A 26429-nucleotide genomic window follows, 5' to 3' on the forward strand; every position below is an offset into this window, starting at 1 on the left:
AAATCAGAATTCTTTATCATAAGATAGTGGTGTAACTCTTCAGGCAGCTGCTCTTTTGTGCTAAACAAAAATAAAGGGACATTCACACCAAGGACAATAACGATATTGTTTTAGTCCACACCACAACTATAACGACAACAGTGGTGACTGATATAGTTATAGTGCTTAGTGTGGACGGCTCTTAAGGGACTAAAAGCCCCACTAAGGAACCCAAGAGGCCATAAAATAATAGTGCCATAGTTAAATGCTTGTAGATGGCAAATTCCACAGAAATCCATCTTGTTTGGGACTGATTGACATTGCCATCGTAGCTGGGCCAAAAACAACACATAGGCCTCTGGTTTGAGGGTAGACAATCTGGGACAGCGCCCCCAGCGTTTTTCACTTCAGTTGCGCAGCTCTGAATCTGTTCTTGAGAGATTAGAGGGTAGAAGACTTGCGCACTCAGCCGATAACTGCCCAGCACAGTGTTTTGTCTGGGTTACGTGCAGGAACTAATTTCATTTCCCATTAGTCCTGAGGTTCCACAGTATTGTGAGCTTAAACGGTCACTGTGGATGTGGCATTCTTGATGTAGGTGTGTCAGCTGACATGGTATAAATTTGTAATGACAGACATATAACTGGGAAACATTTAAAATATTTCTTTTAGGAAAAAATCAAGTAGTCAATTAGCCGATGTGGAACAGGTACCAATTACAAGTTACATAGTTTTATTGGTGATATTGACCAAGGAGCCGCCCAAGTGTAGAGGTTAGAGCATACTAGGGCATTCACAGAATAGTCGAATATTCAAATATTCGAATATCAAACCGACTATTCGACTATCACGCCACTATTCGATTATTCGAAAAAAAGGAAAAAAAAAAGAAAACCTTTTTTTTTTTTTTTGTGTCTTTTCTAGAGCAGACACGCAGCTGTGAGCTCTGGTGTGACGTCAACTCGCATTCCTTGAGTCAAGTCATCAATGCCAAAACAAAATTATAATCAAACCGAATAATCGACTATTCGAATACTTTTGGGTCGAATAATTCGAATACCATATATCACTATTCGTTAATGCCCTAGAGCATACGCCTTTCATGCGGAAGGTGGGCATGCGGTCTCAATGGGTCCCTAACGCAAAATCAAATGCGTTCATTTCTGTGCCAGGTTTCCTGCAGAAGGCGCGTCTGAAGCCCGTCCTGGACAGGAGTCTCCACACATAAAAGTAGTTGGGTGAAATTAGTGAAGTGAAATTAACCTTTTCCTGAAGGAGCCATGCCATTTCACTTGATGATGAAAATCCACTTCATAACAAGAGGCTCTGTGTTCTTGCTAAACAGTGCCTGCTGGTGATACCAGACACCTCAGTTCAACCTGAGTTTCCACTGCAGGGCAGGTGGTCAAAAAACAGGCTCTACACACGCCTATATCCATGCACATGAAATGTCTATGGTTTATTTAGCAAAGCCAGGCTAAAGATCGCATAATATCTTGGTCCGCCAAATCGAACACATTTTCTGCAAGAATGAGACGGCTGGTCAGTTCTCTGTGGTGGCATGAGCTGTGATTGGTCTAATTTTGTGGGGACTTGCAAGCAAACTTACAGTACAGACAAACCCTGTCTGTACTGTAGACTAAAATACATTAATATATTTTGTATATATTATACATACAATTACATAAAATGAATGGCTTTGACTTAGATCAAAGATAGCCGTGTAAGGTCCTATAAGAGGGCAAGTCAGTTCTCTACTATGTGGCGGCATGAGCTGTGTTTGGTGTACTTTTGTGGGGACTTAGAAGCATACAATACAAACAAACAATGTCTGTACTGTAAAGTCAAGTTTGATGACCATTTGATTGCCATTAATTTACCAAAGTGCTCAAAGTGCAGTGTTCCAATAGAGTAAAAACATGTACACGGTTGGTTATTTCATGCCTCTTCAGTCATACAATGTCACTGCCTCCCACAGTCCACCAGATGTGTGCTCCCCTGTAATTTTCTCAAAAGTGGCGTGTCTACATCAATGAGCTTTCCAAAACCTCCTGCTGTGGATGTTATGTAGCGGAAGCTACTGTAAGCGGGGGTCCACACCTTCCTGCAGCCTGAGGGGACCCTGGGTCTTTTCTCTTTGTGCATCGATTAGTGGCAAACCAGAGCGATGTCAGTCCCAGAAAATTATAGGAATTGTTTTCATATTTATTTCCAAATGTGACAAATCCCACATGCTGCTGACAGAGCATGCATTATTCCCATTGCAATTAACAGAGTCTCAGATATGAACTGCGTGCGAGAGAGCGCGCGCGAGAGAGAGAGAGAGAGAGGGAGAGCGCGAGAGAGAGAGAGTGTGTGTGTGTGTGTGTGTGGGGGGGGGGGGGCCTTGTGATTGATATGTAGTGCAAAGAAACACATCTGTGAGCAGTTGACTGAATTTGAACACAACTGCTATAGGAATGTAATGCAACCTAATTCAATACTTTTCAATCCATGGTGTTGTAATACAGAGAGACATCAAGAAAACACCAACCTATACATCCTGAGGTACCAAACCCAGGCATCATATGTTTGTTAATGGTTCACATAATTGCGAACGCGGAAGGAGGCGCGGCGAAGCCGCGCCTCCGACCAAGTGGAGCTTACTATGTAACCGTGCTCGGGTTGTGGGTGTGTGTCTCCGTGTGTGTCTCTGTGTGCGTGCACTGCCTCAGCCCTGTGTGCAGCCAAGTAAATGTCCAATATAGACGTACCATACATCAAATGAAAGGCCTTTGAAAACTGAACACACCTGTCAAGGTTGCGTTTAAGCCCGCCCCTTCCCCCGGAAGCCACGCCCCGGAGAAGGTTCCTAAAAACTCCCCATTGAAACCCCATGTTAAATGAAAAGTGCCCGAATCGCTCCGAAACTTTTTCTACCCCCCCTAAGTGGGGGTCTACGAACAAATACTTCGGGCTCGGATTTTGGCTCCGCCCCCCGGAAGTGGGTGAAACAGCCACTTCAAACACTTTGTTGAATTGTTCAAAAACATTCAAAGTTTTTTTTTGGTGAATTTGTATTTTTGTAAGATGCTCCTTTTAACGCAGATTTTTTTTTGATTTTTTATATATTTTTTTATTGGTTACTTTTTTTTAGATGATTTCTTTTCATTATCATTTAATTTTGTTGGCGTTCGCTTCCCGCGTTCGCGCGTCTTACTTGTTATGTTACTTAGATAAGACATGCATAAGACATGCATGTCAATTATTTAATGATTGATTGATTGACACAAATGCATATACATATTCGTACATGTCCTGTACTGTCAACAGGATATAATGTGCAAAAAAACAAGAGCTTATTTCCATTGTGGTCCTTTGAAATGCTAATAATGTTATTTATGCAGCATGATGTTTAGACAAATGCCAGGTTTGTTGACTGAGGTTTATGCCATTTACTCTCATCTTGAACTTGTAAGGTGCTCTGGATAAATTGTAATCTCTAGGAAATGTTTTTTTGGAGGTGAGTCTCAGCAACATGTGGTAGGACACAAACACTTCCAGCCAGATCCACTGTGCAGAGCCACCTGTCACAACCTGCTGGCTTCAATCGATATGAACAACAAACACATTAATTGTGTCTGCAATGTTTGACCCAGTGTGGCTTTTGAACACGGCTCTGGTCTGCAGAATGTGTGACATAATTTCCCATTCTGGAGGAATGAGGTGGCATGTGATGTTACATATGACTGCGTTGCTCATGGCATCCAGGTATCACACCACACGTAATGCCAACTCTGTTTGCAGAAGAGATTGCGTCTGTGACTTTTTGCTACACAGCTGCATAAGATATTTGGTGTTGAGGGAAATACTTGTGGACCTAGTTTAGAGCCCTGGGGGACCCCAGTAAACTAAGTATACTGTATACAGTAGGTGTTTATAAGTACTTAAATGCCCTGTCAGTCAGCACATGAGAAAAAAGGTGAGGGCTCATGAACACCATTGACCTGCGCTGTTCTGCACCTCAGAGGTGTGTATATGTTTGTATGTACAAGCACGTGTTAGTTTGTATCTGGCTGGCTGGCTGGCCATCTGTGCCTTGGTGTTTGTATGTGTTGTTTGTCTCTGTGTGTTGGCATGTGTACCATGGCATGCATGTATCTTTGAATGCCATACCTGTACCAAGTGGATGAGTGTAGTGAGTATGGCACATCGCAGCATGTTGTGTTCTTCAGACTGCTTCCAAAGCAAAGGCAGGTACTGAACCAGGCAGCCCACGTATGGCCGGATCTGATATATGGAAAAGCACACAATTAGTAATATTAGGGCGATGCCTGTTGGGAAAAATGCCCACTATGAATGATACTGGTTGGGAACACATGCCCCTCCAGTTATGCAATATCCATTGTACCTATTGTCAGACAGAGTACCTAGTTCAGTACCCATTATTATAGTACTTGAAGAGCCGTCTATGAAGACAGACAGACACAGATCTACTTGGATTTCGGGTTCTGGACAATCGCAACCAATATCCCACTCAGCACAACACACACCCTAGGATCCTCTGTGATACACACGCCAATTTTGAAGTGGATCAGCCGGACGGTCCTCGAGTTACAGTATGTGCACACACACACACACACACACACACACACACACACACACACACACAGACACAGACACAGACACAGACACACACACACACACACACACACAGACACCAGCAACATTGTTGACTAGATATAATACAGTGGAATTCTGCACAAGTCATGTTCTACTGATAACGGACAAAATACTGCATCAGTGTTAGTCTATGACATCCATACAGAATAGTGGAAGCGAGGGACACCTACAAATGCTACAATTACACTAACTTTAGCTTTGTTGATTGAAATCTCTCTGTATATTACTCTGCATATTCATCAATAATAATAATATTGGTCCCCACTCTTTGGGGTGTTTTTTGTCACTGTATATTTGCACATAATTTAGCTTTGCTGATTGAAATCTTTCTGAATATTACTCTGCATATTCATCAATAATAATAATATTGGTCCCCACTCCTTGGGGTGTTTTTTGTCACTGTATATTTGCACATACGTGAAATCTTTCCTCTGCATTTACACATCGTATAATCCCTAGGAGCAGTGAGCAGGCTTAACCCCTAATTGCTCGGGGAGTCTTGCTCAGGGAAACACATCGACACATTGCTGGCCTGGCATCGTACCTAGGACAACCAGGGGCTCTGGCTCCCCATGCGGGCTCACTAACTACTCAGAGGCGGGCTCACTAACCACTAAGCTATGGGCGCCACCTGCTTATAGTCTCGTAAGGAGCCTTTTGGCAGCTACCAATAATTGTGGAACTGTTTTAATATGTGGCAAATGTGATAAATTATTAAATGTTCAATTAGCACAGGCTGGGAGGCCTGTCACGTGTGTCAACGTGTGTATCTGCCACCGCAGTGAAGAAAGTGATAGCATGGAGGTTGCAAATATTTATGAAGTTTTAAACTAGCAGCTGTATATGTTAAATTAATCAAGATTGAGCAATTACATGGCATATTAAACAAACGGATAAAATCTAATCATAATTTTCTGCCAACATCTTCAGCTCTGCACTAGTAATTTATTGCACCAGATTCTGTCTGCTGTTGCCTCACGTCCTCATGGGCTCGAAACATCCCCTATGAGGAGGGATGGAATATTCACGGTACTTTCTCCCATACTGGTGGTTTTAGATACAGGACCAGAGGGGACTTAACGAGATTTAGAGTTTGCAAGGATGAAAGACATATCTGTGACAGATTTAAGTTGAGGGATCATTTATAAGAAATGGCTTAAATCAGCTCTGAGGGGTCAGATGAAGGTCAAATTGATTAAAAAAAATGGGAGTTAATTGGATGCAGGTGAGAAGAAAGAAACAGATCTACGTATATATGGCCACAATAGCATTGCTAGGGCTGAGAGAGTAATTGCATCAGAATAAATGAGAGCAGACATCACAGTCATGGTCGGCTTGTGTTATACAAACACCTTTCCTCGACAATGGGAAAGAAAAATCAATCTCTACTTCAGGATATGAGTTGTCAAACCTTGATCATCTAGTACACTGTGACCGATGTTGTGAAGTGCTAGCATAAGATTAACAGCCTATCACAACCCCTGAGGAACAGCAGTCAACAAATACCGCTGAGATTGATTTGTTCTCTCTGCAATTGCAATTGTATCAACCCGACTTATCTAAAACATTTAATTTGGATTTGACACCTCAGAGAACTGGCTGTTTCCTGTCATTAAAGTATTGGCGTATTCCGGGGCACGATGGGTGCAGGGGTCGGGGTATTCTCACCTGGATGTTGACTCTCTCGATGACACAGGAGATGACATGCAGCACCTGCATCTTGGTGTCACACTCAGTCACCTGCTGCAGTAACTGGAAGAGCAGCCCGAAGATAGATTCTAGGTACTGCACAGCAAAACAAAGGGGGATAAGTTGGATGGTCGGTGGGAGGGTATGGGTAAGCATGTGCAAGTAGTATTCATTAAGGATGAAATAAAATATATGCAAGGATAATTATAATTCCTTCTTTTATATTACTATGCATCATGCATAATGCCTCAACTGTTACCAGGACTGATATGGGACCGGTGTACTCACCGGTAGGAACTGTTCCGTCCTGAACTCAAAGTCATCCACTGGTGATAGTGTTGTTAAGGAGGATTTCAAACTGAGTGTAAGAATGTTGTGAGCGGGTGAGCAGCATAGAGTAAGTTACTTAAACATTATTACTGGGGTGAAGAGAGTAATGCGTCAAACGCACATCCACGCAAATGTCACAAAATTGTTTTTTTTCCGACTCATTGCACTCAGGACTCTGTCTATTCAGGAGTCTTTAGTAACTCATCGTGCCTGAGCACCTGTTTAGTATTCTAGTCCTGAAATCGGATGTTTTGAAATGCAGGAATGTAATAGGTGCATTTCTGATGCCTTCAGCAGAAAGGGAGAAGGCAATCAGAGCTGTGTGGCAAATAACGGTTATGGATGCCATTCAGACAGATGCAGCCTTCACAAGACCTGTGTAGTGTGTCTAAAATAAATAAAATACACCACATTGTTAGTTTGGAAAGGCCTCTGTGCTAGATTCAAATGGCAAACATACAGTAAGACAAGCATGCTTGCATTGTAATTTTCTGTACAACAAAATGCATGTCCTATTTAAAGTTCACACAAACACATTATACATTGCAAGGATATTGAGCTTAAGGGTTGTGGCTGTCTCAATCCGCACCTATGAAAAGAAAAGACACAAACATTACAGTCCATAGAAAAGCACAATGCAGGCTTATTGTATTATGTACACTTAAGCTGACTTGAGACAGTGAAGAGGTCAGAGACCAGAAAATGTTTGTGTTCATGTACAGTATTGGAGTACATATGCAAACTGAATACTTCTATAGCACCAACAGATACATATTAACCATCAACCACGCGACCACATGAGAAATGTCTCAACGTACTAATCCAATATGATCCTCTTTGAACACTGCTGTGTGTGTGTGTGTGTGTGTGTGTGTGTGTGTGTGTGTGTGTGTGTGTGTGTGTGTGTGTGTGTGTGTGTGTGTGTGTGTGTGTGTGTGTAAATGTGAGAGAAAGAGCGAGAGAGAGCGAGAGCAGAAGAGTGAGCATTTGTGTCACGAGTGATGGAGTCAGTATGTCTAACAGGGAACAAATGATCACATGGAGAAGAGGAGAGCTGAGTACAGGGAGGAAAACAAGTCTAATGAGAAGTGGAGAGAGAGAACTAAATTACAGCCAGGCCTGCATGTCAAGGTCCAACCAGTCACTAAAAGGATATGTCAGCTGTGTGGGTGTGTGTGTGTGTGTGTGTGTGTGTGTGTGTGTGTGTGTGTGTGTGTGTGTGTGTGTGTGTGTGTGTGTGTGTGTGTGTGGGGCTGCGTGTGCGCAAACGCACGTACAGTATGTGAGTATGTTTGTGTGTGCGAGCATGTGAATCTAAGGGTCATGCCCTCATCCCCTTTTTCTGATTGAGTCTTATAGAAAGAGATAAAAGCAGAATGATAGGTTACTATCATGTCCATGTCCTCGTGGATAGGGCCAAGGGTTGTGTTTTCGGGAAAAAAGAAGATGAGCCGATGACGCTTTAAAATTACCGAACCACAATTTTAGACCTACTGTACAGTATATAATTTAAAACTAATATATGGCACATGTAGAACTTGGACCCACAATGAAATCAGGCTCAATTGTTCAATTTGAATAAAAAATCTTCCTTGTTTTCCTCTTCTTCTTCTTCCTCTTGCTGCTGAATACCCTTTCTGCACACTTTTCCTTTCATTTAGTTTAGCTCTTAGCCTTTATGCAAAGTTTGTTTCGGCTTCCATATCTGAGTCGTTTTACTTTGTATTTTACAAATGTCTTGCAGTTTCTATCACTCTCTAGCAGGGGCACCGGAACAAGTTTTGAAGTGAGGGGCCGGGCCCAGTAGAGATTTTTTTATTTTTTATGACAAGGTCATGCACGGTCATGCAGCTATATATCAACCAACTGAATCATACGCAATTACACTGTAAAGAACGTAAACATGGCGTCCTTCAGTCTGTGCACGTCATATAAGGTAGGCATACTGTAAATGTTGAAACATTTGTGTTCAAAAATAGCAAATCTACAAGCTCACACACGTTGCACAGCGACGTACTGTATTGTATAGGGCTTAAGTGGTTAATGTGTTCTGTAAAGCTTCGATTAGAAATGGTATTCACTGCCACTCCTGTTTTTTCTCCCGCTCATCCTCCCCAGGAACAAAACAAACCGGTACAGGCTTTCCTCTGTGCCATCAGACGGCACGATGCCCCCTACGCACACGCACACACACACACACACACACACACGCACACACACACAATGGACTGCTCGACCTCTCTGGAATGATTAACACACATATAAATAAACCAGTATGTGGGGGGTGGATTTTCTTGTAAGTAAGTACCCTAGGTGTTTGTGTGGTTGGAAGTGAGCATAGTTTATTGCTGAAAGCCTTGGGGTACTGTTTGTATGCGTTGTGTGTGCGGATGGATGTATTTGTGAGCATGTATGTGAGTGCATGCAAGTGACATATTGTCTTTGGTGCATCTACACATTATTGTATGAGTTAGTATGGGTTTATTTTATTAGATATTTTTATTGTCTACTATGCACTCATATAATTCTGTGCTGCTGTGACACCCTGAATCTCCCCCTTGGGGGATTACTAAAGTGTTATCCTCCTATCCTTATCCACAGAGTTTCATTTCTCAAGTGTGATAATAAGAAACTGGCTTAGAATCACCCAGGGAACAGTTTGTAGAAAACGTGTGATCACGATCAAGGTTTCAGACTTGGGATCTTGACACCAAAGTGTCACAGTCGGTTTTCTCAAGAGATAATCATTTAAGAATCAACAAGGCTTATATCATCACAACATTCCACAGGCAATGTTTAGCAATGCAGCTTGCCTTCAACATGGCAGAAAAATAAGCTTTCATAAAGCCACTTAAGAGAGAAAGAGCATACCAAAACAGTGCATCTCAATCTGAAATACACCTGACCTTATACAAGGGAAAGAGAAACGTCCTATCAAGTCACAGGCAGATTGCAATTTCCCAAGGTAGGCTGACTGACTTGAAATGATGATTGTGTATCTTAACTCTTTGCCTGCCACTGACGAGATTCTGAGAGTCTGCCGTCGACGAGAAAGACGAGATTTTGTGTTTTCAGTGGTTTTCCACCAGACGGCACTATTGTCAACCGTATGAATGATGCTTTCACTGCCAGATGACATCAGATCTGGAATTGACCCGGCAGTTTAAAAATCGGCTTGTTTACTTCCTGTGGAAAAATGCCTATATCTCTGTTCCTCTTGCTTTACGGCAAAAACAAGCTGGATTCAAACGGCCACAGCTGTGCAATGGATTACCCCGTGCGGATATTTTTTCCCCCTCTACTACGACAACCCTGTGCGTGTAATGAGGCGATGTCCGTGAGGACGGAGGTCACAGAGAATATTGCATGATTTTTCAAAGGTACAGTAAAATCGCTCTTTTTCACTGGCAGTGGGGTGACAATATTACATTATCACTCTGGCAGTCAAAGAGTTAAGTCTCATATTGAGCTTGTAAAAAAGCTCACTGCAATCTTTCCTTCATTAATATATAGTTACTTTGGCTCATGTGATTAAGGCTGCACTTCCATTCTGCTAATATGTTATAACATGGCTCATTACAAAATGCCAATATATATAAATAATCTGAAGTCATATTATTTTGTGTGTGTGAGAGAGAGAGAGCGAGAGACAGAGAGACCGACATACAGACAGACGAACATGTACTGTATCTAAGTGTAACGATATAATGGATGTAATGGGTCCACAAGCCAAGTTTATATTACCACAAAAGCAGAAACCAACATTTAAGTTAGTCCACCGACGAGTCCCATATTCACATAATGGCCCTTTTGCTCACGTCTACCCAACCCGGATATGATGTAAAAGCAAAATGTGATTGATATAGCAATCTCACTCCCTCTTGAACATAAATCCTTTCCCCAGACATCTACAGTACCTATCAATACAAGGAATCGTCTGCCTGCCTGCCTGCCTGCCTGCCTGCCTGCCTGCCTGCCTGCCTGCCTGTCTGTCTATGATGTAAAAGCAAAATGTGAGTGATATAGCAAGTGTCCTGGGCATGACGTTAAACTGCCCCGTTGTAACTACCATCGTCAATGTAGTAGGTGCAGTGGATGGATTTGCAACTTCTGTGGACTATGTAGCTTGCATACAAGAAGGCACTACTCACCGGTGGAATTTACCAACAGCCAACGCTACCTAACGGCCCCTCCTTCCCGTGAACGGCTTCCGGGAAGAGAGGCAATAGACCCGGCGGCCTTTCCTGCGGTATATCCGTCCGCAGTCGGAATAGCAATAGGTGGACTTCCAGGCCCATGAGAACAACTACAGAGAGCGCTTTAACACCAAGCAGCAGTGCAAGAGCAAGAAGTTTCCTCTGGTAATCCAGCCTAGGACATACCCACGGACTGGTTGTTGGAGGGTTTCGACAACTTGGGATGCCCAAAGACGAGGCAGAAAGGCTGGCAAAGTATTGCGCTGTCTCTGCTGCCGTATATGGCAAAGCCGCCACTACTTGTGCCTATGGAGTGCTGAATGACATGCGTGTTGTATCATGAGGACATATCCATGAGTTTATGAATGCAACCTTTACTGCACCTAAACTATTTGTGTCCCTGTATGCTTTCCCTGTGTGGACATAAATAAATTGCTAAACTGTGTGTGTGTGTGTGTGTGTGTGTGTGTGTGTGTGTGTGTGTGTGTGTGTGTGTGTGTGTGTGTGTGTGTCTGTATGTCCCCCCGCATAACTCGAGCACAGTCTGACCAAACGACTTCAAACCTGGTGTATTTATCGCAGAGGAGACACGGGTGTGTTATGCGTGTGATTAACTCATTCCCTGCCTAGAACGACTAAAACGACTTTTGTCCTTTAAGCCCCCTCTGCCAAGAACGACTAAAACGAAGAAATTTTTTTTTCTTATTTATTTATTTTTTAACCCAAAGACCAAGGAGATATGATTTGTTGAAGATCTAGACTCCCATCCACTTCCTTGTTAACTTAAAACTTAAACATTTTGTATCTCGGCTCCTGAGTACTTTTTTTTTTTAATTAAAAATCTCTGGCAGTGGGCAAATGCAAAAAAATAAAGTTCTGGCAGTGAATGAGTTAAGTGGGAATCCGGTTGGAACTACAGTTGTCCAGAACCAAAAATCGAAAATCTCTATATCCGTCTGTCTGTATATCCGTCTTGTTGTGTTTTTTTTATCAGCAGATCACAGCAATGGGGGCAGCGTTGAACCTCATGGAGCTTTGCGATCTCCACACACTCGCTACGCACATCTTTACACAGCCATCCTGCACTCATCCTGGTCATGACCTGTACCAAGGCCCACAGTGGTCCTCGGCCAACTGGACGTCCCCTAGAACCTTTGCTAAGTTCTACCGCGTTAATGTGGTCCCTTCCAAATCGGGTGGAACAAGCCGGTTTGGCGGTTGCCGCCGCTTCTGTGGATGCGGACGGCAGCTCTCTCTCTCTTTGAGCTTTGTTCCCTTTCCTAAGTCACCGAGTAATCTGATATTGTGTATATCATATTGGAGTGATCCAATCGCTCACATAACCGTGGTTACCTACGAAACCATCGTTGTGTCTGTGAGTGTGTGTGTGTGTGTGTGTGTGTGTGTGTGTGTGTGTGTGTGTGTGTGTGTGTGTGTGTGTGTGTGCGTGCGTGCGTGCGTATCTTACCACCAGGTCAGGGTCCTGCATGAGGCTGAGGATGACCTCGTAGAGTAAGGGGCGAAGGTCAGATTTAAACTTGACAGAGATCCACTGCCCTATCAGCCAGATGACCCTTCGACGAATCAACTTGTACCTGAGGAGAGAAGAGGAGTAAATTAAAATGAATAATATTAAGAAGAAAGGAGATAAAGACTAAAACATAAAGACAAAAGAAGAACGGATGGAGGAGAGGTGAGAACATGGAGGATAAGAGGACATAAGTAGAAAGGATGTGTAATACACAGAATGTGTAATGTCGATTTTACTCCATTGCACAATGGTGTCACTTGCTGACAAGAACAGTTCTTCAAGATTGAAGATATGTTCTTGATGTTCTTGAGCGACACAGGCAGGCGACAGGGTATAAACCAAGCTTGAATTGGACATGGCAGGTGGAGGGGACAGGGCATTATACAGTATTAGTTGTGGTGATGTAGAAATCATTTAACCCATTGAGACCTGAAGCCGATTCTACATGTCTCCTAAATCTCAACAGTTTTCTGAAAAACGTATGTTTCTATATCAGTGGTGCTCAATCTTTTTCATGTCAAGGACCCCCACAATTATATGTATTTGGCCGCGGACCCCCATCAAAATATGTTGTTCCAGGGACCCCCAGAAGCAAAGATTTGAGTTAAAAATGTTCGCTTTAAAAATATATATATTCAAAGATTTGCAAACATTTTCCCGATTGCACTCGGTGCCGCGATTAAAAAAAAAAACAGCTAAATCTATAATCTTGTCCTCTCTCACTTATCTAGTTGAGCTACTCGGAGCCGTTAACTTGTGGCCGAGCGTGCCTTTCCAAGTGAGGAAATCACCACCGTCATTCCTTGTGGCTCCCCATGTTCTCCATTATTATGGTCTGAGTCTGGTGGAGATTGCAGTCTAATTTGTACTTGAAGGGAGAAAGCCCCCACCCCCCCCACATCACAATCCCCCTGTTACACACTAGCCACATCACCCTGACTATGGCTTAGTGCGTATGTGCGTGTTCGTGTGTGCGTGTCACCAGATTAGAGTCCACCGGAGAAGCACAGATAGGGACTCTACTACACAGGATATTGCAAACTATAGTAGAATGGTCCTCCACCCACAAAATTGCCCCAGAGAGAGAGAGAGAGAAATTCAGTGATTATAAAACCAAACCGTGTGTCTGTGTGTGTGTGTGTGTGTGTTGGTGTGTGTGTGTGTGTTGGTGTGTGTGTGTTTGTGTGTGTGTGTGTGTGTTGGTGTGTGTGTTGGTGTGTGTGTTGGTGTGTGTGTGTGTGTGTGTGTGTGTGTGTGTGTGTGTGTGTGTGTGTGTGTGTGTGTGTGTGTGTGTGTGTGTGTGTCCATGTTTTTTGTTCCCCTGCACTCTCTTCTCTCCAGGGTCCTTTAATTCTAGCCATCATTCCAAATTGTACCACTGGTACTTCAAAAACCAACCTTCAAAAACATATTTAAGACTACCACAAAAAAACTCTGAATGCCACTTGATACCGCGTTTGTACCACCCAACAGTGTTGTTGGCAATAGAAAAGAAAGTACTCTAGTATACAAGCTACACCACATTGTGGTGTAATATTAGAGAATAAACCAACAAGGCTGAGCAATGTTTCAGGCTATGCATCTCGAACTCATTCAAATAAGGGCTGAACGAGAAGATTATGTATGAACGGTTGATTATGTAGGTAGGCTAGTAGGCTATACATACTGTACAAAATAGCTTTCTTTTTGTTACTGTATGTTAACTGTTTCATGATACCAATTGCCAACATAATATGTTGTAAGAGCACAGGCAAGTGACTATATTATAGTCACGTGCCTGTGTTCTTCCAACACGTTCCAAAACACTCTCTCCATGTCAATGACACTTTGCTTGTACAGTATATCCAAGTCGTTTCCAAAGTTGGAGGCGTTTACATATTGTAGCAACTCGCTCATTGCAATGAATAATGAATGTCATTTTATACAACTTTTGAGCTGCTATACGAGTAGCCTACAGACAGTATATCGGAAGATTACAGCTTGGCTCGCTGTATGCTTCATTGTAGCTGCTGCGATATTATGATCAATCAATGCTGATCATTTGTGCTCCTCGTTTCATGTACTCTTTGTACATGACCTTTGTACATGACCGCTGAGGGTCTTAATCAGGTCTAGACCTGATGAAGACCCTCAGCGGTCAAAACGTTGTGTAAACGTATTACATTTTCTACTGGGAGCTACCAGTGTGCGGACTTCTCTTTTCTCTAATACATAGGAGTTAACCTATGTATGTAACCTACAGTATGTAACTTTTGAAACTCCCAGCCACCCACCTCTGAACCCACCAGACCGATTCTGTCAGTCAATGTGATTCACACTCCTCCACAAACCTATGGGGAATTATAGTATATACATCAAAGAAATGTTGGCTTGTTAGATTTGCCAAAGACGTCACCGCATTTTTAAAACAAGCCCAAAAAAAGACTCTGCATTAAAAAAAACAAGACTAAAGTTGCGGTAAATAAGCGGACTTGGCAACACTGACAGCTGCCTGAGGTGTTTACCTGCCCCCCTCAGACCCCCACCTTGTAGCTAAGAATTATGGGATACCTGTGAAAAGCTCAGGGAACAAAGACGTGGGACTTTAAGAGCTGTTTTCTCAATTATCTGCATCTGTGCAAGATATCACTCTATAAGCCATATCTTGAAAACTGGTGGGTCAAACTGCACAACCAATATGTCAATTTGTAGCTATGATTCCCTGCTTTCATGACATGAAAACAACAAAAATGAAAAAAGCCTCAACGACTGGCTCTGTGCCGTGCTGGGTGCCGGCCATAACCATGGGTCACATGGTTATGGGACGTTTTTTGGACTTGAAACGCTGTCCAGTTCGCTTTGTAATTTGCATATCAGGTCTAGAGCTGACACGGAAACAGCTGTTTGTGTTCATGTATGTGTGAGTGGAAATGATCGGATACAGTAGACGGGATCTAAACGCGGACTGAACGGATATTGTCTCCGCCAGGCCGAAAGGCATGGCGAGAGTATGTTTTACCCCCTGTCCGTCCGTCCGTCCGTCCGTCCGTGTGTGTGTCCGTCTGTGAACAGCTAATCTCTAGCACCGCTGGCTTGATCGCAGCGAAAACGTGCACACACACTCCCTGGATGCCAGAGCAGAACCTCTGGCCCAAATTTTTCACATGGGACTTTTAAAGCGCCACCAGCAGGCCGATTTGTGCAAAACATTTTTTTTGACAGTACTCTTACAGATTTTGTCCAAAAAAAACGAAAATCTCTATAGTCATTAAATAAAACAGGTTTTTCAGATTTTTCATATTCCATCCTGATTGGCTAAAATTGGCTTCCAAAGTTTCCAGGAGTACTCCGTTTTGAACAAAATGCCTCAAAACATGAACACAGCATGCAATTCCGGTGAAATGTGCACGCACACTTCCATTAGGCCGAGGAATAAATGCCACTTGACATTTTTCAAATCAGCCTCATGGTGGTGCTATAACAGGCCGATTCATGTTTTTACCTATAACTGCACCAATCTGTGTAAAACTTTGTTTGCACACTCTCTAGAGGCCAAGGAAAAACCTTTGCCCTGCATTTTTCACATTTGTCTTTATAGCGCCACCAGGAGGCCGACTTATGTAAAAAAAAATATATATATATATATCTGCGTTCTATTTAATCGCTCGCCTGGCTGCCAAAGACGCAGATCTGCGTTCTAAAACTGCGTTTTTTGACCCAAAGACCAAGGAGATATGATTTATAGAAGATTTAAACTCCTATCCACTTCCTTGTTAACTTAAAAATTCTGTATCTCGGCTCCTGAGTACTTTTTTTTTCAATGAAAAATCTCTGGCACGCAAATCGGTACACATGATTTCTATAGTCATGTGATCAAGACGGATCTGTTGGATTTTTCATATTCCATCCTGATTGGCTAAGATGACATCTAAAGTTTGCAGGAGTAGCCCGTCTTGAACAAAATGCCGCAAATCATAAACGCAGCGTCCGATTGTGGTGAAACTTGGCACGCACATTCGCACAACGTTGATGAACAAATGGCACCCTTTTAACATTGCCCTATTATAGCGCCACCAGGAGGCCGATTTTTGCAACACTTTTCTTTTTTATATTACTCCTACAAATTTTGTCCAAACATCATGCAAATCGGTACACATTATCTCTATAGTCAAGTGATCAAGATGGTTACGTCCAATTATTTATATTCCATGCTGATTGGCAAATTCCGAACATTGCTGGCCCACAATAGCCCACCTGACCTGGCGGAGACCTGTGCTTCGAGGAGCACTTTTTCTAGTTATATTATATTATATATTACATAAACATTAATAGCTTAATAAGAATGACATTCGCTATGTGTAGTTGCCAACGTTGGTGGTCAGCCAAAAGTGTACCACTGGTACTTCAAAATACTCTAGATGTGAGGGCCGCATAGCGGAACGAACCTATAGTGAAATAAAACGTCCAAGAGAGACTGTGGCAACCATTAGAGCCCGATTCGTTTCAGCAGCTGTTTTCAGGAGGTGTGCAATGTATCTCTGCTGACATCTGTGCTTATTTGTGTCTGAGGCAGACAATATGTCTCGCCTGGCAGATGAAGGGGACAGAAAGATGATAGGAAAAAAGGAATAAAGGAACAGGGACAACACCCTTGTTGGCTTTCTGTCAAGACATACAGGGAACCAGTGACAGACTAGCTCTGGTCCAGGCGCTCTACCAGGCGTGGTGCTATTCCCATAGGAAGAAACTTCCACTACCGTGCTATGTCTTCAACTGTAGTAAAAAATAAATAAAACGATTTAGCTACTCACCGAAACATAGGCAGTTTTATATTGTTGAAAAACTATTATCCGTGTTGGGAACCATATCAGAACCCCACCTTTTATGTAAAATCCACTTTTTGGGCAGAAAAGTGAATATGTCTGCCAGACGGGAAAAAAATGTTTGCACCCTCTACAGATTTGGTCAATATAAAATATAATTGACCAGATCTGTCAACATTATAAAACTGTCTCTGCTTTGGTGAGTAGCCGAAATAGTTTTCTTTATTTTTACTACAGTTGGAGACCTCACACGGTAGTGGATGTTTCTGTCTATGGGAATAGCACTGTGCCTGGCAGAGCATTAGAGAGAACTAGCTAACGCTCTGGACCAGAGCTAGTGACAGACCAAGCTCTTGGCAAGAGCTCAGAAGATGCTAAACTACAGCAGTGTGTGTGTGTGTGTGTGTGTGTGTGTGTGTGTGTGTGTGTGTGTGTGTGTGTGTGTGTGTGTGTGTGTGTGTGTGTGTGTGTGTGTGTGTGTGTGTGTGTGTGTGTGTGTGTGTGTGTGTGTGTGCGCGTGTGTGTGTGCGTGCGTGCGTGCGTGCGTCCATGTTTTTTGTTCCCCTGCACTCTCTTCTCTCCAGGGTCCTTTAATTCTAGCCATCATTCCAAATTGTACCACTGGTACTTCAAAAACCAACCTTCCAAAACATATTTAAGACTACCACAAAAAAACTCTGAATGCCACTTGGACGCAAGTACTGTGTATTCATCATCTTAAAAAGCAAGATAGCAGACCTACTGTATGCACTACAAACAAATAAGCCAGAATCCAATTATTTTCAGAGTCAAACACAAACACACAGTCACAGACACAGTCTAATGAACAACAAGCCTTTACCAGAGTATAGGGTTTCAGTTTGCCAAAGCAAGTATGAAAGCACCAGTGGATAATGGGCACGGGCAAAACTCCAGAGTGTGAGGTGCCTGGTGGCGCAGCCAGTTAGTGCAAAGAATCCCCTCTGTCCCCTCTGAATAAATCCCCTGTGGTCAGGTTCAAAACAATTCAAATGGCTTTGATAATGGCTTACAGGGAAATGGCAAATTAATTATCATCAAGTTAGAGATGATTAAAGTCCCACGTTGGCAGTTTTAGCGTCTGTTATGGTCCTAGCACAGAGGATATTTTGGAACGCAACAACGATCACAGAAAGGGCATGTATTGCATGTATACATACATTTCCTGTATATTTCTGATGCTTGCATCCTTTTGGCATGAGTGTTGGGCTCAGACACTCAATCATTTTTAAGGAATGGCAAATTCCTCATGAAAAATATACAGGAGAAAAATTATATCAGAGATAATATTTGTTTAATTGAAAACATTACACAGTATGACTAGTCAAACACAGATACTTGAACCAATATACAGCAGTCATTGGATTTTCTTTATCTTTTATCGTTTTTTCAATGTTATTTCTGAACACATCAACAGTATCTGCCAGAGAATGAGATACTGACAAAATCATCTTTCCTAAACTTCCTAGTTAATATACTGTACTTTTATTTTTCCTCTAAATTTTTATCCCGCGATTTTTGTAACCCATTTTTTTTCACCCGGTACCAATTTCCTAAGTGATCCTGGGCGCTACACCAGCCCTACACCAGTCCCCCACAGCCTAGGGAGGCCAGGGCAGAGCTCATGCTTCCTTCAATGCATGAGAGCCAACTGACCTTCTTGTCACCTGACAGGGGGGAGTTTCCCCGATTGGACGTAGCGCGTGGAAGGAACACGTTATTCCAACCAGTTCCCTTCCCCTCCATCAGGCGCCCTGGCTGTCATGGGGGAGGCGGTATAGCTACCAGGATTACTACATGTTTTCTGAGGGTATTAACTACCCTAGGAGACACAGGGAGAACATGCAAACTCCACACAGAGTAGCCAACCCCACCTAGGGTATGGGCGCTGATGATTCGGAGGAGAAGACACGCCCCCAGCGCCCACAGCGTCCCCGGCGGGAATCGAACCCAGGACCTTCTAGCTGTGAGGCGACAGCGCTACCGACTGCGCCACCGTGCCCCCTACTTATACTGTACTTGTACTTATACTGTACAATACAGTATAAGGCTGCAGAGTTGAACTGACTACAGTTGGAACTGGTTTCCCCGCTATGTTGTGTCCTTTTATCTGGTAAACAGCTGGAAGGACAAAGACACACACTGACATAGATGACGTACTGTAGAAAGACTGGCAACCTGACATGACTGGATATTTGTCAGTCAGTTGGAGGAAACCTTACAAAGGTAACATGATACAGTATATGACTCAGCCAACAGAGAGCTCCCTCCACCCACTACACAAAAATAAAAAGTACTCTTCAAACCCCCGTCACTCATTCACCCCCATTTCATCCTCTTCACCTCTCCACCTGGGTTTTAAGAACAGTGGAACAATAACAAACAGTAATGCTTCAAAGAGTGCAGGATTTATGGTGCACCACATTTATTTGGTAAAAAAATATGTTGATATTTACATGTCGCCCCGTACCCTAGTATGAGTGCATTTATACATTTGTTTGATGAGCACAAAATAAACAAACTATAATGTCATTGGTGAGCTCCCTGACATGATAACTAATCACAGGTACTGTATGACAGATGATTTGGGTTGAACAAGAGGAAGCGGAGGGATGCAGGCAGTGACAGGCAAGGGAAAAATTTATATCTTAAAGAATTCCAAGTAGAGTTAGTGTGTGTGTGTGCTTGTGTATGAATCCCTGTTTGCGAAGCCCCACATGCCCACCAGTGACAGCCCCTCTTAAGGGAGGGAGATTATTGGGAGCCCGCGGCTCAGCCAAAGGTGTCAGTCACACACAATTGCATCACTGTCAGATGTGGTTATTAATATTTAAACTGCCGCTGCTTCCAGCATGCGACACAGAGCAGACAGGTGATTAGGGATGTTCCCAGCGTTTTTTTTCACCAACGTTAATTAAATTATTAAAATTAACAACCAGAAAATAGCCCAAACTGAGCACAGTTCGATCTATAAGGCCAATCATCATTTGATAAATTTATTAAGAGTATACGAAAGTCATTTAAACTGTTTATACTATTGGAATCTTACACACCTGCTCTCAAATAATGAATTACATAATTCCAGTGCGCAGCGCGAAAGTAGGTCATATCAATTAGGCTGTCACTCCAGCGCAGGTCAGAGCCGGTCTGAACGAAGCTGACCAGCTCCCCTTTAAATTATACCATAACATGACAAATGGAATGGATCTTCAGCCAAACAATTGTGATTGAAAACGTCGGCCTATGCTTTCTTCATGTCCTCCTCACCTCAAAGTAAACGCTGAATTATTTCTTCAAATCGACCGGATCATAGGCAGCGGGCAGTACGAGGTAGCATGGGCGATTCACATCCAGGTCTTTATATTGGGTGTGATTTCTCCATCGCAACACTTTCCCATCAAACAAAGTAATTCAAACTTTTTTTTTCAAACCGACAGTGTCTGTCTGTAGCTTGAGTATGTTAGCTTCAGCCTTTGAAAATTACTGAGAGACAGTGTGAATGACAGAAGTACGTGCGATCATGCATCCTGCGCAGTGCACACGTTTACAAAGCATTTTAACCGTTCGACCAGCGCATTCCCCGCGGGACGCTCGTTGTCTCCCGTGGGTGCCCGAGCCCTGGGTGATCGGTGACCTTAAATCATTGAAACGTATGAGCGGCAAACTAACCGAGCGAACACAAAAACTACTACTGTATGACACCAATGACCTTTAAAAACACACACTAGAAGCGAGAGAACTAGTACTATAGCGTGAAGCTACTGGGCATGCATGTATTTATTATGTACGAGTACAGACCCACGCATTCTAGCATAGCACTTAACTGAAGTACAGCATTATTTCAAAGTGTTTAAAGTCAGACAATCGGCCAGTCGTTGTCCTTGAGGACAACGAGGGACAAGTGAACCAAGCGCATCAGCCGATCTGTCTGTGGCTCACCACCAAGAACACCCCCCCCCCTGACACACTGGGTCGCAAGGCATAACAACAGCCATCCAAGGACAACTCTGCCAGTGCCTCTCTGACAATGTGGGATTTCTCCATGGGTTGCAGTCTGGACACACCTGCCACAGCCGTATCAATCACTCTTTCCTATTTCCTCGCTCTCTCTCTCAAAACATTCCTCCCTTTGCTCTCTTCAGAGGCTTTTCACAAGGGAAGCGACTGACACACGTAGTAATTCATTTTCAATTAGAGGTGAGCATTCAGGTAGGGGGGGGGTGTGGGAAATCTGACAGGCGTAGCGACCAATGGGCACCGTCCCGTTAAATTGTCACATCTGTGCTCGTGTCACGCACACACCCACTTGTCTCAAAAGTTTTGATATTATTTTCTTCTACGTGAAAAGAATCTATTCACATGGGGAGTGTAGTGAGACCCAACAGATTCACATGGGTATGTGGGCGTAGTGTCGCTCCCCATATGAAAAGCCCTCTTATTGTTTGTCCTCTACTATGAGAACAGGTGGGCCCTTTTTGGCACTTTTCAGCTCTTTACAAAGTGTCTTAACACATTGCCCTTCATGAGGAGATTGAGCTGCCTTGATCCTGATCCCACAGCCAACCTTGAGCCAGCATTGGCAATTAACAAGAGGGCCTAGCAGCGTGGCATGGACGTCTAGTGGCAGCAGGAAAATGTGTGTGCTGCGCGCTGCTTTTGGGCAGGAACATTTTTGTAATACCGTTGCTGGCAGATACCAACGGAAGAGTTTGTCCTTTCGTCTCCCACTTAACGGTCTGGCAGAAGGTCAAAAGACAGACGGACAGAAGGTTCTGGGAGGACATATTAAACGCATACTGTACCTTGGGCCAACTAACTACTTTTATTTCAATTGTTGATAATTGGCCCAATGTTCTAAGCAGCTCTTATCTGCCACACATATTTAACACCTCAAGGGTAAATAATACCTTGACTGGTGGTTCTTCCTTGGCCTACTGGGAATGTGTGTGCAAAATTTCACACTGATCGGTCCAGCGATGGCCAAGATTAGCTGTTCACAGACAGACAGACGGACGGACGGACAAACTCACAGGAGCGAAAACATAATCCCATGCCTTCGGCCGTTCCAGCCTGGCGAGGACAATAAATGGCACTAGGTACAAACAGTTATCAACAAATCTGGTCACCATCAATTCCCCATCGCTGAAACAGTAGCAAGCTGTGACACTATACGGCAGCACAGATGTTATGTATTCAAATACATAATGCAGTAAATATGCGGAATCATTCAACAGTGCTACAGCTGTTGTAACTTCTGCTCAACGTGCTTTGAGATTCGGAATAGTACCCAACGTACCAGATATGCACATGGATAGTCCTTCATCAGTCCATTATTGATGGATTAACTGAAGGTGTCAATAGACAAATCTACAGAGCAGCAATCATGGGTGCTGGTGAGTTTTTTTTTTTTTTTTTACTGAACAATTTTTTTTACTGGTGTCCAGTACTCCCGAAGGTGTCGAGTCCGGACATTTTTACATTGCGATTCGGTGCATTCTGGCCATGATTTGTATTAGGGCTAAATAAATCTAACATAGCAATATGAACTACTTCAGTTTCCAAACGGCAGAGGCTATCAATTAATTACACAAAATAGTGGGGTACCCAAATGGACTTCTAAACTAGGTATTCTAGTGTTTTAGGTATTAATTGGTCCAAATGAAGTACAATATTCTAGTGTTTTAGGTATTAATTGGTCCAAATGAAGTAGAGTATTCATTTAACCCTTAAATGTATACTACAGTAAAAGGACCAAAGGTTTAGCTCAGCGTCTAGAAGTCATATACTAAAATGTATAGTTTACATTACCTACCGCTAACAAATTCCAGGTTTCTTGACATTCCAAGAGGCCATTCATTTTGTCATTCGTTTCAGTTTGGTATTGCCATGCTTATTTATGGAATTTTGGTTCTGAGTGCCACAACCAAAATTAATTGTAAAAAAAAAAGTGCTTAGGAGCCGAGATACAGCCTTTTTCAGTAAAAAGTTAAACAAGAAGTGAATGGAGCAGCAAATCTTCAAATCATCATATCTTGGGTTCTGAACATGTTTTTCCCCAAAAAAAAAAGAAAAAGTGAATAGTCATTTTTCTCCCTTACTAAACTGAATGTACTTATTTTAATCATCCAACTATATCTGAGAATAAAAATAACAAATATCTACTTATCGTGGCCTAATTTAAAGGCAACCAGAATCTAATTTTCTTTGGTAATTTTCCTAACATGCTATATAATTATGTAACATACCATCTCTTAATCTCATATATTTTAATATCCAGCCAGGACTGGAGGAACTCTAAATTAAAATCTTTTGAGGAGATAGGTGTGAGCAGTAGTTACTTTAGTGGAACATTTTAATCTCCCACTTTATCTCTTTTCCTGGAATTCAGGTTGTTTATGCCTAGTGGTTGATTGATTGGTGACATTCTTTCACTTGACCAGTCTTTTCCTGCAGGAAAATTGACCGCTACTTAGTTTTTGACATGTTTCTCCAAGCCTGACGGAGTTGAGCTGCACTCATGACTACGCTCCACACTGAGACTCACAGCTGTGGTAGCCTACGTTGCTAGCACCTAACCCTTATCACCAGATCATCTGTGGTAAAAAATAAAAAATAAAAAAAAAGAATAAAAACCACATGACTAATAATTAATTTAGATGTTAACCCATTGTGACCTGGAACGCATCTGTGTCACTTTTTGATTTGAGCTAAAAAGCCTTATTTTACACTTTGGCTATTCAAAAATAGCAGATATACTTCTGGGGGTCCCTGGAACAAAATATTTTGAGATGGGGGTCGGCGGCCAAATACATATCATTTTGGGGGTCCTTGACATGAAAAAGTTTGAGCACCACGGATATAGAAACATACGTTTTTTTCAGAATACTGTTGGGATTTAGAAGACATTTGTAGAATCGGCTTCAGGTTAATCCATCTATAAACAGATATCTGCAACCCATGAGTAATGCAATAGCATGTCTCCAGCCAAATAGCGCACTACTTGTGTCATGATGTGGAAAAGATCAGTCTGAATGGATCAGTGCGTAAGCTACCACAAAGACAAGGCCAAAGACGAAACACATGAGGACGCATAACATACAAAGCCATTAATCAAAAGGACAATTTATCATTTCTGAGCGTCGTTTTGGGTCAAACCCTTGTGACTCATGCAGTGAGGTGCGAGTGAGCAAAATGATTGCTTCACAAAATGTAGGCTGTAACATGAATTATTGATGTATTAATTAAAGGATTTGAATCCCAGTCTCCCGTGCAAGGGCCTTGATTTCTTTTCTCCAATGAGCTAAGATGGAGCACCCGCTTGGCTACTTGCCAAGCGGGTAGTCGTAAGATCGCTATGCAGTTCATACTACACTATCTTTCTTGACATTGGCTGTCTTAAGCCGTCGTGCTTTCCGGACTACATGACTGATCGGCGACAGGGATCACACACTTCAGGATTTCACCAGGATATACAGTACAGATACAATATACAGACGTGCATATATTTATTGTCTTTCATGTTTGTTTTGCTTGATAAGGGAACCTCGGGGATCAATTAAGTATTTCTATTCTATTTTCTCTGCATCTCTGACGACTGACTGATGCTCAGGGAGTCATCTCCGAGCACGATCCCTTTGTGCCAGATGGTATATACAGTAAAAGATATTGCATGTCTATATCATCTGACAGATCCACAGCTCAGACATAAAAATCAAAAGGGAGTTGAAAAGTTTATATCACCAAGCTTGGCCTTCTTTCATATGATGACATTTCACAAAACAAACAAATCTCAGACTTTCAAAAAGAAAAGCCATTCATCATGAATAAGGATAATTCCTTTTAACAGGACGTTCATGAAAGTCCTTGCGGGCTTGTTTCCAATGAGGGCCTGTGAGCAATTAAGGGTTAAGAGTCTTGCTCAGGGACAAATTTCATTTCATCGACACATATGCTAGCGTGGCCTGGAATCGTACCTGGGGCAACCAAGCCCCCAGAGTTGCTGAGAAACATTGAAGCTGCCACCCCAGTGGCCAAAGCTGGAACTGCAGGCGGGGAGAAATACATGCACGTGCAAAACATACTGAGAGATATTTATATTATACATATAAATATGTAAACATATTATACATACATACATATGCATTTACATATAAATATGCATCTCGAGTGTATTTAATAAATATCTCGTGTTCAATCCTTGACACACGGGCTGCCGTAGAACGCAAAAAGGACACTAGTGCGCATGCTCATAACTCTATGGGGGGTCAAAATCGAACCAATAATTCTACTTCCGGCAGGTTTCCGGGTGCTTCAAAACGCCACTGAGCACATTCATTGAAATGATAGCTGGGGGCGGGGCAATCCGCCCTCTAGTTATATTATACCTCTATGGGGGCAACCAGGGCCTCTGGCTCCCTAGGCAGGCTCACTAACCACTCAGCTATGGCCGCCCCTAAAATACATTCTTTTCATTCAGAAGAGGACTGGTTAGGACTGGTTATGGGGTGCCACTGGCTGGTGACTCAGCCAGTTGGTGCACAAACCATTACTTGTGAACCGTAAGAACTCCCAGTCTTGTCTTGCATTTCTCTCCTCTCTATGCCCTTGGTTTCCTGTCTGTCTGTACTCTCCTATCTAAGAAATGAAGCGTAAAAAATGGTACGTTTTGAGGGTGTGTGTGTGTGTGTGTGTGTGTGGGGGGGGGGGGTGTGTGTGAGTGAGTGTAAGTGTAAGTGTAAGTGTAAGTGTGAGTGTGAGTGTGTGTGAGGGTGTGTGTGTGTGTGTGTGTGTGTGTGAGTGAGGGAGACTTTTTAACTGCATGACTGTGAAATTTAAAACATGCAAAAGACACTGCACAGAGGCAAATGGGGACAAGGTTGCTGCAGGCAAGGACAATCTTAGTTTTTATAAGGCTTTTGCTTCTTTTCTCTATCTTTTCTTATAGATATATGCACACACAGAACGCGATATAATAAGGACATGGAGGGACAACAGAAGTGCTCCTCACACGACTACGACCTTGTGCATAGGGGTGTGCTATAGCTATATGATGATATTAAATCATGGACGATTAAAATGTGTCCACGATCTGCCTTTTCAGAAAGATTATTCTATCGGTTGACCTTATTTATACTCTGTAGGCCTGTCCCCAACTAAGGATTTGTTTAGTCGAATCTAATTGGCGACTAATTGCCAATAGTCGACTGGCAGTCGACTAATGCA

General features: G+C 42.7%; 1 protein-coding gene across 1 annotated transcript in view; it reads right to left on the bottom strand.

Moving 5' to 3' along the window:
- The window catches only part of ipo11 (importin 11), a 213132-nt gene that overhangs the window by 112353 nt on the left and 74350 nt on the right, over positions 1 to 26429 (bottom strand). The window contains exons 16-20 of the mRNA XM_080434451.1: positions 12325 to 12451; positions 7216 to 7249; positions 6619 to 6659; positions 6310 to 6426; positions 4135 to 4248 (exon numbers count right to left, since the gene is read on the bottom strand). Coding sequence (XP_080290577.1) covers positions 4135 to 4248; positions 6310 to 6426; positions 6619 to 6659; positions 7216 to 7249; positions 12325 to 12451 — 433 coding nt within the window. The remainder of the gene's footprint in view (positions 1 to 4134; positions 4249 to 6309; positions 6427 to 6618; positions 6660 to 7215; positions 7250 to 12324; positions 12452 to 26429) is intronic.

The sequence above is a fragment of the Gymnoscopelus braueri genome, assembly GCF_963280865.1.
Source record: "Gymnoscopelus braueri genome assembly, chromosome: 7".
Classification (NCBI taxonomy): Eukaryota; Metazoa; Chordata; class Actinopteri; order Myctophiformes; family Myctophidae; genus Gymnoscopelus; species Gymnoscopelus braueri.